The sequence below is a fragment of the Bradysia coprophila genome (assembly GCF_014529535.1).
Source record: "Bradysia coprophila strain Holo2 chromosome X unlocalized genomic scaffold, BU_Bcop_v1 contig_12, whole genome shotgun sequence".
In the NCBI taxonomy this organism is placed as follows: domain Eukaryota; kingdom Metazoa; phylum Arthropoda; class Insecta; order Diptera; family Sciaridae; genus Bradysia; species Bradysia coprophila.
This window is the reverse complement of record NW_023503293.1, coordinates 6,552,259-6,564,623: the sequence shown is the minus strand read 5'-3', so window position 1 is coordinate 6,564,623 and position 12,365 is coordinate 6,552,259. Positions and strand designations below refer to the sequence as shown.

The window sequence follows — 12,365 nt, the reverse complement described above, 5'->3', positions numbered from 1 at the left end:
TGGCCTCAGCCAATGTACAATCTAATGAAAATGTTTCCCATTTCCGTCGCAGATACGGTTCCAATCGAACGTACTTTTATTACATAACACATAAGCTAAGAATTCGATTTAGCGTTCAACTCGAGTTGCAAATGTTAAACCAAAACGTGATAAGATCGAACAACATTGATAAAATTCGAATTCAACTTTTTCTTTTTTAATTAGTTGTTGGTTGTTGCAAAGGTTTGCATTCTAGATTAAAAATAAACTTGCAGAACGAACCGTCATTTCGCACACGAAATGGAAAGGGTTGCCCCGGTCCCGTGTATTCGTTGAGGTTTATAATGTTACACATGTTTTGCTATCTGATCGATGCGAAAGCTGACCATTACATAGCCAACGTTATACAAACTATTACCTCAGATGGAACGATCACTTTAACTTAGTTTCTAAGTGTTCGAGAGAAGCATGATCTTGTCGGCATTTGCATCCGTCGATAAACTATTCTCAACGAACCGTTTGACCGTTTAATACCTTGCAAAAATGATTGAACTATTTTCGTTTTCTTTTTTTGATTTTCCTACGTGGTAAACTTACTCGTGTGTTCGGCAACTGGTTTTCGACAAGTAAAGCGTAGACTTCGCCTTCGGCTCGGATATTGAGAACTTGCTTTTATCATAAAATTGTTACATCGTGCAATGAAGTACTTCCGAAGCATCCGATGTAACCTACTATTACTTTTACTTTACGTTCAGTCCCACATAAATCCGTCTATCTGTGCTATGTCGATGGTCGTAGACATATATTTTGAGCTTAACGAATTAACAAAGATTGCAATTTTTATTAATTTTTTTAAAATTAATTTTTGACACAATTTTCTAACATTTTCCGTTTCCCACTTTTCTTTGAATCTTAAAATATTTTTAAGAATCAATTTCACGAAAATATGCTGTCTATATTTACGACTGTAGGACGGTGTATTTGAATCATTTAAATCATGCTGTGAATGAGTGACATACAAGGAAGAGAGTTCGGCATTTTATGCTGTCGAAAACAACGTGGGGAATACTTTTCGGTAACAAAATAAAATTTTAATTCGAAGATGATAAATCAAATTTATGTTGAACACTCGTTTTCACCTGTCTCACATAACTGTGCAAACATAGAACCATCGATATAATATAGGGTAGGTAGGTAATAGTCATTTGTGTACCTGTTTTGGACGATTGATTTTAGGCAATTTCGCGGATTGTAGGCCGAACGAAGTGAGGCTTACAAGCGAAAGTGCCTTAAATCAACCGTCCCAAACAGGTGCACATGTGAGTTTTCATGCAGAGGGCCGGAAACCCGAGAAAATTCGAAAAATTGCCCTCATTTTCGGCCCCGAAGCATGAAATGTCAAAGTAACTTTATGCGGAAAGATCACATGGATGTATGTGTAACGTAACTTACGTTTTGAGAAAGCGCGCGAAATAATGTCATACAAATATTTGAAAATAATTGAAACTCTGCACCTCTCAATTTCCATTTTCTCTTCGTTTTGTGTTGTGATTCGTATTTTTTTCACTTGTATGTGTGCATGTGTGCTATATTTCTGGAATATCGTTCTTCGTGTCTCATTATCTACAGTAGGGTGGGTCGATTTTAACAACTTGAAAATCCACAGCCAGTGACATGTGCAGCTTGCCAAAACTAATCAAACTGCATCATTACTTTTTCGTTTCCGAATACTTTTGAGTACCGCACAACTGTTTGAATGGGTTTGTTAGGCTACCCGTATTTCCTTTCAAAATTTTATAAACAATTTTCTTAAAAAAGCTTTGATAAGCCTTGCAGAGGCTGTAATAGACTGAAATAAACATAATACAACTTAATTTGAAAAAATCGGTTCAGTCGAAGTGAAAATATGTACATTTTCTATGTAATATTGGGAGTCTATGAACTTTAAACCACCATTTGTACGAAAGAATTCCACAAATGTGGTTAGTTCTTTCTGCTAGAGTAAAAATACGTAAAAACGACAATGATGGATATTTTCAGAATGTTTCAGATTGGTTATCAACGATGTGATAGTTCTAGGAGATCGAACTACTCTATTAGAAAAAATATTCCGTGTTAGAAACGTCATTTTTCGTAGTAGATTCGGATGTTAGTATGAAATAGGTGATTTGTTTCGCTCTATAGGCAACTGTAAACCCAAACTTTGATAATACGAACGGCAACGATTTCATCCACAGCAACATAACCTACGTGATTTTACATATAAATGTTGATGAGGTTTTGTCTCCAAGGATGAAATTTGACAGTAATTTGACCTTGGAACAGACCTATTTTATTTTTATCATGAAGACAAACAGACCGAATCCCAATAACAGGTCAATCAGCGACTTACAAAAACAGAAAACATTAGGAAAAATCATAAACCAAAAGCACAGCAAAATGTGAACAATATGAAACTGCCATTTGCATAATCAAAAAACGAAATGATCCTTGATTGATTAGACTTTCAAAAACAGGAAACCTGTCATCCATTATATTCAATCGTTGGAAATACACGTCATGGTGCTCTTGCAAGCGATAAATAGGAAAATTTCTCTGGACATTAGTCTTGAACTTTGGAAGATAAAACAAATTCTTTAGCCGTGTGGGTTTAGATCGTCCGTCAAACTTAAGATAATGATAAAGTTCAGAATCGATACGAGGATGGATCAGTTTGAACAGAGTCAGCTCATCATTCTCCAACCGACGCGATTCCAATGAGTGTAATTTGAGAAACTTGAGTCTTTTAAAAATATGTGTTTAATACTACTTCAGAAGTAATATAAGTCCATTTGATATTTCCAAAGAGCTCTTCAACAAACGTGTTCAAAAATAACATATTTTTGATTTTAATGAATTCTACAAATTTTGACAGCCCTGATATTGAATGGTTTTTTTTGGGTTTTGTCTCAGAAAACTAGTCTTACGTATGCGTAGAAAGTTTTGACTTCGAAAAATATTTACACAATATCACAGCTGCCAGAATCTGTGGGTCGAGAAAATCGTAGGATCCGTTAAAAACAAAAATGTGATAAATGAGTAATAACACACGACTTTACTGTAGAGGTGTACCAATAGAACTGACTAACAAATCATTGACCTCAATGCACAATTGAGCTCATGTTGCTAAGTGCATGCACATGTGTAGCCTCAACGATTACAAATTAAGTGTTGCCATATTGACGACTTTAAAATGTATACTATCAACGATCGTAGCAACCAATTAGATGTAATGTTAAAAACTCAACCGTTTCTGCATTAAAATGGGAGAGGCAAGTACAGATTTATTTATAAATCTAATACAAAACAACCGAATCGTGTTCGATAAAAGTTTAAAGGACTTTAAAAATGTACGAAAAAAAGAGGAAGCGTGGGTAAACATCGCAAAACAATGTAGAATGACTGGTAAGCTAGTATGAACGTATTTTTAAGACATCACCTAACCTAAAAACTTGTAGTCGACGCAACGAAGAAGAGATATTTTTCTCTTCGTCAAAAGTACTGTCGTGAGAAGAAGAACGCGGAAACGAAAAGACGGAAGAAGATTGTACACCGAAGTGGTTGGGTTTTCTACGATCGGCTCCAATTTCTTGATCAATATATACAACCTAGATCGTATGTTCGACATAATTCTTGCATAGTTTTGTGTTTTTTAACAAATTGTCCAACTTTCACTTAGAACTTTCACTAACGACACAGAATTCGTGGAAGATTCTGATGATGGAAATGGAATGGAAATTGATGGTGACGACGATTGTCAGTCGCAAGGTGTTCGTATTGAGGTGGATCCAAGCATCGATGCCGAAGAAATAAACGATTTGTTAGACGGAACTACTAACGAGATTCCAGAAACCTTTAACGAACAATCTGAGGATGCCGATTTTGTGATCGAGAGTGTTCTGTCAGAATACACTGGTGAAATTTCTCAAATACAGTACTTATCGAACGCTTCACAAAATGATGTTTTGCCGGAAGTTCAAGAACCTGACAACATCGAAACAGTTCCGGAACCAACCGATGACGATAATTACATGTCGTTGAACCCGACTACAAGTTTTTCAACACAACGTTTCGCTAAGCCATTTCCGGTCGATAAAAGTAGACCGATAATTTGTGGTCAGAAGCCATCGATGAGCGTTGGTTTAAGTGGCGGTGGTTCTTCATCACAATTACCTGACAGTCAATTGCCTGCGTCTCAACGAAATTCTTCAACGTCAAAGAATCCAGCTTTTCGAGAAAATGTGAACAAATCAAAACGAACTTCAGTAGCGGCTCCATCATCTCGAAATAGTGTTCCTTCGCATGTTGTCGCAGCAACTGCTGCAACAATCTCAAATGAAAAGAGTATTGATTCGATCCGCCAAAAAATGAATTCTTGTTTGGCGAACAAGATGACAGAAAAATCGAACCGTTCTCCTCACGCCCCGTTTTTGGCATATTTGGGCACCAAATTGCCGAGAGTGCCACAAGAAATATTGCCGGGTGTGGAACAGGAGATTCTAGAGATAGTAAAGTTTTATTCGAAGTAAGTTTTATGTTAAACGAACCAATACAAACGTTTGTATAACTTTTTTCCGCGGAAATACTGGATTGTGAGAAACTTTCGAATTAAAAATGAAATGAAAACTGAAATGTGGTCCTCCCTTGTTGCACTTCTTTTATAGTATTCACGGGACATCTTGCATTTCAAATTGCACAACTCACAAAAATCTGGTCGTTCACTGGTAAATAGCCCATTTACTATGTCATGATTGACACAGTGACATTCGTAGGACAGCCAGGTTGACAAAAACAACAGGATTTCAGATTTATGATTTAATGAAAGCTTACATTTTTTTCAGCGGAAATACAGGATTGTGAAAAACTTCGAATTAAATTGAAATTTCTATGCAAATTAAACGAACCAATACAAACGCTTCCTCAAATACACTCAAACTTACATTTACTTCAGAGGAAATACAGGATTGTGAGAAACTTCGAATTAAATCCACACGCTTAGTGGTATGGTATATAGCGCTGCATAAAAAATCGGTCGAATCGGTGTGTATCTTTTACTAAGCTTTATCGATTACTTAGAAAACAAGTTTTCTCAAAATTTTACACAAAAGCAATCGATAAAGCTTCGTAAAAGAAACACACCTAGCAAAATCTGGGTCTTATTCTTTAATTCAAAATATTGGATTCGACCGATTTTTTATACAGCAATATATACCATACCACTAAACGCGTGGATTGAAATTTAAATTCGATTTCCAGCGATGAAAATTCAAACGATTTTCAAAGTACATTCATCAAATAATTAGCGTATGTATCTCGCGCGACACTAGGATATTCGTTGTCATTTGCTGTCGAAAAACGAAGTCCTGATTCGTAAAAACTTCGTAGTGAGTCAGTTGTTGGATATGAGATTCTGTCCTCTCGCATATACCGTATCGATGCTGGGTCGTCAAATGATTTGATGTAGTTATGCAGCACGATGGCAGCCTTCACAATTTTATCGACTTTCGTAGGATGGCTTTCAATCGGTCCATTAAATATTTGCCATCTTCTCACCAAAATCCCAAACGCATTTTCAATAATTTTTCGAACACTGCACTGTTCACTGTTGAAATTTGACTCTATGGCTGACAAATTAAGGTGATCACCAGCGTACGGTGTTAGCAAATTTTCTTTCAGGGGGAATGCACTATCTCCTATGACAAAAAACGGAAAAGCAATATTCGTGTGGGGTAGGTTTGTTGGTTCCGGAAAGTTTAATTTTTTCATGTCCAGCCGCTTTCCGAAAGATGAATTGAACAAGATACCACCATCGGTTTGTTGGCCGTAGCTGCCGATATCAACATAAACGAAATTTTTATGTGCGTCGCAGATCGCCAACAAGTTTTCACTGAAATATCGGCTGTAGTTAAAGTATAACGACCCAGTGTGATGAGGTGCGAACATTTCGATTAATTTGCCATCAATTGCACCGACACAATTAGGAAGATTCAATTTTTTACGGAATTCTTCCTCTATTTTCAACCAGTCTTCTTTTTCTGGAAACTTCAAGTAGATCGGTTGCAGTACGTCCCACAATGCTTCGCATGTTTCAGTTATTATGTAGTGAGCCGTAGATACTCCCACTCGAAAATTGTAGTGGATGCTTTTCAATGAGTCGCCAGTCGCTAAAAATCTAAAAATGATTATTGAGGTTAAAATTGAAACGAAAATCATTTAACCTTTTACCTCAGTGTAAGAAGTAGTCTACACTTAGCAGGAATAGCATTAGGTGAGTCTTTAGTGATTTTAGATTCCATAAGTTCGAAAAGATGTTGAAATCTTGCAGGAGTCATCCTGGTATAATTGAAAAACTTGTCGTGGTCGTATTCCAACATTTCTTGAAATAAGCGATGGAAATGTCCGTACTCTTTTCTCATTTGATTGATGGGATGTACACCCCATCTTCGATTTCCCTTACGTCGCTCTTTAGGAAGCAGTTCTTGCAGATCGTATTCTATTGCTATCATGTTTATTATACACTGCATTATATCATTATCGCTGTTCATATCATCAAATTCCATCCGTTCATTGTCGATAACATCATCAGCATCTTCAAAATCAAGTTCACGATCCATCTCGTCACAAATATCACGTTCATCATCATCACTAGTGTAGTCAATCAATACATTACAAGCGAAATCTAAAAACTCGGAATATTCCTCCAATTCATTCACCTCCATTTTTATGGTTCAAAACGTTCAAACGACATTTAAAATAAATGATCTACTTTGCTTGTGCGATATGTTGTTGCTGGCAACACTAATTGTAACTGCATATGCGAAACCGTTCGCATAAGTGTAACAAGCAGCATGAACACAACTTATGCTACGATAGTACAGACTTTACAAAAGTGCTATGTTATTCCCAGGCCACTGAAAGACACTTTAAACTGCTTGCTGAAGTGGAGTCGCTTTTCACCCCCCAATGAGCGTAAAGAAGGTGCTATCATTACGATAAATGAAGGACGAAAAATTCGTTTAAACTTCGATTCGAAGAAAGATTTTGTATAATGACGTAATTCAGGGAATACAAATATTCTTGAAAAATTTAAACACCTGAACTTTTCTTCAGTTTCACAATTCTACAGTAGAGCGAAACTAATCACCTATTTCATACTAACATCCGAATCTACTACGAAAAATGACGTTTCTAACACGGAATATTTTTTCTAATAGAGTAGTTCGATCTCCTAGAACTATTACATCGTTGATAACCAATCTGAAACATTCTGAAAATATCCATCATTGTCGTTTTTACCTATTTTTACTCTAGCAGAAAGAACTAACCACATTTGTGAAATTCTTTCGTACAAATGGTGGTTTAAAGTTCATAGACTCCCAATATTACATAGAAAATGTACATATTTTCACTTCGACTGAACCGATTTTTTCAAATTAAGTTGTATTATGTTTATTTCAGTCTATTACAGCCTCTGCAAGGCTTATCAAAGCTTTTTTAAGAAAATTGTTTATAAAATTTTGAAAGGAAATACGAGTAGCCTAACAAACCCATTCAAACAGTTGTGCGGTACTCAAAAGTATTCGGAAACGAAAAAGTAATGATGCAGTTTGATTTGTTTTGGCAAGCTGCACATGTCACTGGCTGTGGATTTTCAAGTTGTTAAAATCGACCCACCCTAATCTACAGTATATTATATCGATGCATGGAACCTACGCACCAGAACATCGTATTTGGATTTCAGATATCACAATCGGACAGTGTATCATACATTCTACAACTATATCTATTTTGCTAACTAGTTAGTAAATGGTGTTGTTTTGCGCAATAGATGTGAAATTACCGATACAAGCCGAAGGCGAGTTCGGCAACACATCATGTGCGAAAAACAAACCACATTTTTACAAGATTTTATGTGCAGCAGTAAGATCCTCATTTTTAACAAACTTCAATTTACACACACTAGTGCGTAAATATATAAATGAACATCTATTTACGCACTACTTTGATCGCATGGCTGTACGTTTCATGTCGTTTTCAATGGCTGTGCGATGATAGAATCGAAAACTTGGTCATTGGGACTGGTTGAAATTCCCTAAAATTCGTAATTTGTTTACTTATTTTCTTCCAAGGCCACATATTGAACAACTTCTGTATTTTTTAGCTGTTGCCCATGTGTAAGCCAAGCAAACAATTTTGAGTGTCAATTCTAAAGATTCACGAACAAATAAAATTTGTGAATTTTCGAGAATTTTCATTCCTTAAAATAGGCCCTGGTTGAAATCAATCTTGTGTTGATTAATTCTTGGTTGGTTGGTTGGTTGGTTGGTCATGGTCAATGACTTACATGTGACATGTGATAAAATCCTATAAATTAAAGTCGTCTACAAGAGCTACAACATTCACTTTTAATTATCCTCCTACTGAGCTTGAATACGAAAAGGAATTATTTTCTAGACTACACTGCACCACCATTTAAGTAATTTCACGCAATTAATGACGAATACGTAGAGCTTTTCTATTTTTTGGTCCAAATCAATTGAAGAAAACGACTTCCTCAAAAAAGTTATATCAACTTTTGTCTTCATTTCCATCATTAAAATAAAATAAATAAAAAAAACGAACTGACATATAAGAACAAAAGAGAGAAAATCTCAATCTGACATAGGCGAATTTGCAACTAATTGCGTGGATTTGTTGCCAAAATTTTAGACCGACAAGACTTTCAAAATTCTCGTTCTTGTCATTATTTCTCCATGAAGACTGGAGAATTCAGAGAAATGAAAAGCCAGAGTGATTTTAAATACTTTTTATTGGATAGAGATATTTATTTGTTGGCAATTTATCCGGTATTTTATACGCTAAACAATAATTTTTTCTCTGACGCAAGAGACGAGAACAGAAATCTTGACAAACTAAAGACAATTTTTTTTTTAAATATTTTCCTGTTCTACACAGTTCTACATTTCATTTCAATACACAATTAGATTACACTGAAACTGAAACGGGAGGAAGACATTTCGATAAAATAATTTAACTTTATTCCGCTGACGGTTTGGTCAATCGTTTCGCTCCACGGTTCGGCGGTCCCTTCGGTTTCGCAAATTGCGGACGATGCAGGATCTTCTTCGGATGCAGTTCGTCTTGTAAAAATTCTTCGGTCAATTCGGCGCCCGAGTCAATTTCTAACTGCAATTGCAAGGAAGAAAAAAATTTATTTGAAAATGGAAATGTCTTTCAGTAAAACAGTCCTTGATGTGCCTGATTCAGTTGTCTGTAGCATGCATGGGATTAGTCGTCAACTGCTGATTCAATATCGGTAACATCGACCCAACGACGATACACCTTGACCTTGACAGGCCGAAAACGATCAATGTTCACAGGAACGAACGTATCCAGAACGTAAACGAATTTTCGTTGTTCGTCTTTCGTTAACTTTTCGTCAATTTTCAAGGTGAAATGTCTTTGGAGTAGGCATACCGATCGATATGTACAATCTAGTTGTGACAAGTAATTCCGTGCATACCGCAATATGATATATTTTCGGGCACACCGTAACCTTAACTGAAATGCAACATTTTGCCTAGTTACCCGTTTGACAATGTCTAATCCTAGTTTATGAATCGTTTCACAGAATGTTGCCTTCACACTCGAATACATCATACGCTCTTTGACGGGGCAAGAATAGCCGGGCATCGAGTAAATGAACACAATACTTTCCAAGTAGTCGCCTTCATGCGTGTGCTTGAATAAATACAGGTGATAGCTAATCGAAAAGCAAACTTTAACCACTTCGCCAAGCTAAAAAAAAAAGTTTCCGTCTGTGCTAAATCACATACCGTGCCGCATCACTGGGAACCTCTTTCGGCAATCGATCCAATTCCACATTCGCCGCTTTAACTAAATTCACCTGTTCCGCTTGCAAATCAATGTTGAACTGGAGATAATTGTACGATCCCCTAGCCATATCCTTGATACCATTACTCGCCGACACAGTCAATGGTATGCTGATGCCACTCATTGTCTGTTGGCGTGTATCGGTGGATATGTGTGTATTCACTTCGGACCGTTTCAATTCGATCATTTCCTCTTCGCGCATAGTTAGCGGTGCGGGTGCAGCGAATACAGATTTATGTTTATGGTAGCCGGCCAGTGTTACTTCATCCTATGGGGAAGAGAAATGATGCCATTGGGTGAATTCAATATCATTTGATAAAAAAGAAATCGGAGTTCCACACGTACAATGTCAGTGGCATGAATCTCTTCCGTGATGTGCGCTGAACCGAATTCCGTTTTTAACGTCGCCTTTGTGGATGCGTACAACATTTTTTGCCGTATCGTTGCCGAATCGGGTATCCAACTAATTAACAACCATGCAAATCCCAACGGAGTCTTTGCGTCTAACCTGAAAGGGTGCAAAAATGGGGGAAATTGTCAATTTGACGGAATTTCGGTGATGAAATCTTAGGCAGTCGGTGTCTACAGATTATGCGAAAATAGGGCCGCACTGGTCTCATGAGCTACATGCAACTCATTTGTAAAAAGCCGAAAAATTCAAAATTTTCATACAAAAGTTCAAAGGGCCATTAGGAGATCGACCGAATTCACTAGAAGTAAAGACTGTTGCAGCACTTAAATAGGTTAACCAAATAGTTGGTTGTGCTATTTGCTGTATTGGAATTTAGCGGGCAAAGGTCCACCCTTGAACCGACCAATTGTTTACATAGGAAAGCAAAAGAGTAAGAAAGACGGATGTGAATTTTCTTCAGAACAAAGGAAATTTTAACTCATTCAGACAGTCAGTCCCGAATGGGATAAGATATTTGTTACTCGTCTCACTGCATCAGCAAACAGCAGTCGTGGACAGAATGTGTGAACAACCGAAATATGAATGACTCACCTATACAAAATGTAACAAGGCGTATCTCGTTCAACGAGCGGTTTGAGCATTTTATCGAAATCTTTTTCCCAGTCTTTATTCACAGTTTGGACCGATGCGGATGTCAATTGTTCTGGAAATTCGAACAATTTATTTATCCTCCAACTACACCCAAGTCCATTTGACTTACCATTTTCTATTGATATTTTGATCACCCGAATTTTGCCATCTTTCGATTTTCCAAACACCTTCTTCAACGCATCGTTTGCTGAAATGAAAATTTGTCTCGTTTTCAATTCACAGAACACTAAACTCTGAAAACTTTTAAAGCGTTTCACTTATACAAAATCCATTACGAAAGAATCTATAACTGGACTGGAATTCAGCCCACGTAATAAAGAGTTCTTTGACCACTCACAAAATAGTATAGTCTCCGAACACTTGATGCTTCGATTTCATAACTTAAAACACAACAAAATATGGAATTTACATTGACCGGACAATTGACTGGATCGCATTCGGATTGCATTGCAAAGCAACCGATTGATCGCAGTTTTATCATCACAATTTCATCTAATCTAAAAATAAAATGTGAAATGTTCCAACATTGAATGCGAAGAATGCAGATAAGATAAGACCCTTTACAGACAATTTATTTCCCACAACGTCCTACGAACGCGTACCTGTTATTCCAGTCTGATGGGACATTTTTCCTTTCTACTTTTTGTTAGTTAAAATTAAAATTTTATTTTAAAAGTTAAATTAATCTTCAACTATGTTGATGATTCTGCTCTGCAAATATATTATTAATTTTCCCTGTGTGTTTGACAGCTCTTTATATACTTTTCTTCTTCTTGAACAATCATCGAGCTTTGCAATGGCTTTAATTCGCAGGTAAAAATCATAACTCGCAGAGAATTTAACTTGGCAGGAGGTAAGCCATTTCTATATACTATGATAAGAATTTAAAGAATTAAAATTTAATTTACAAATGCAGAGTTCCTTCACAAATAAATAAGCCCTGGCGAAAAAATGAAGCGCCTCTGCCTACCTTGTGAATACCTTGGATCAAATCGTTGGGCGCACACCTGGATACAACAACTCTTTAAAGATTGAAAGCGAACAAAGCCGTCGCAACAGAATTGAAAGGATCAGACGTATCGAATTGCAGATGATAGAAAATATGGTTTCGACAATTTTTCAAGAATCGTGCTGTCTTTACCATTGTGCTGTAAACTTTGAGGAGGTGATACAAATACGCGGGTGACACACCACAGTTGACGATAAAATGGGGAATTTCATAGAAAAATTCACCTCCTGTGACGATTCTCGTCGCCGTGACCAAAGTATATAAACACTGAAGGTTAAATTGTTGCATCTGTGATGTTTGGCGTAATAATGTTCTGCGTTGCTCAGTATAAACTTTCCTGTGTTGAGTATTGAAGTGCAACCTAACAAAGTGATTTTTTAC

The 12,365-nt window shown here is 36.7% G+C and overlaps 1 protein-coding gene across 1 annotated transcript; it reads right to left on the bottom strand.

Annotated features, from left to right (window-relative positions):
* Window positions 1-8,813: 8,813 nt before the first annotated feature.
* Window positions 8,814-11,736, bottom strand: LOC119067356 (twinfilin). Its single transcript, XM_037170265.1, has 7 exons — window positions 11,578-11,736; window positions 11,085-11,162; window positions 10,916-11,027; window positions 10,258-10,420; window positions 9,855-10,180; window positions 9,607-9,781; window positions 8,814-9,204 (listed from the first exon to the last, which is right to left on the bottom strand). The coding sequence occupies exons 1-7, from the start codon at window positions 11,600-11,602 to the stop codon at window positions 9,055-9,057; spliced, it is 1,029 nt and encodes a 342-aa protein (XP_037026160.1). The 5' UTR covers window positions 11,603-11,736; the 3' UTR covers window positions 8,814-9,054.
* Between the last annotated feature and the right edge of the window lie 629 nt (window positions 11,737-12,365).

Excerpts from the sequence above, each read along its gene's own strand:
- LOC119067356 (XM_037170265.1), bottom strand. The coding sequence starts at position 11,602 with ATGTCCCATCAGACTGGAATAACAG. Across the intron at positions 11,163-11,577 it reads CCATCAGACTGGAATAACAG|CAAACGATGCGTTGAAGAAG; the intron begins GTACGCGTTCGT and ends TTTTCATTTCAG. Across the intron at positions 9,205-9,606 it reads GATTAGACATTGTCAAACGG|TTAGAAATTGACTCGGGCGC; the intron begins GTAACTAGGCAA and ends TTGCAATTGCAG.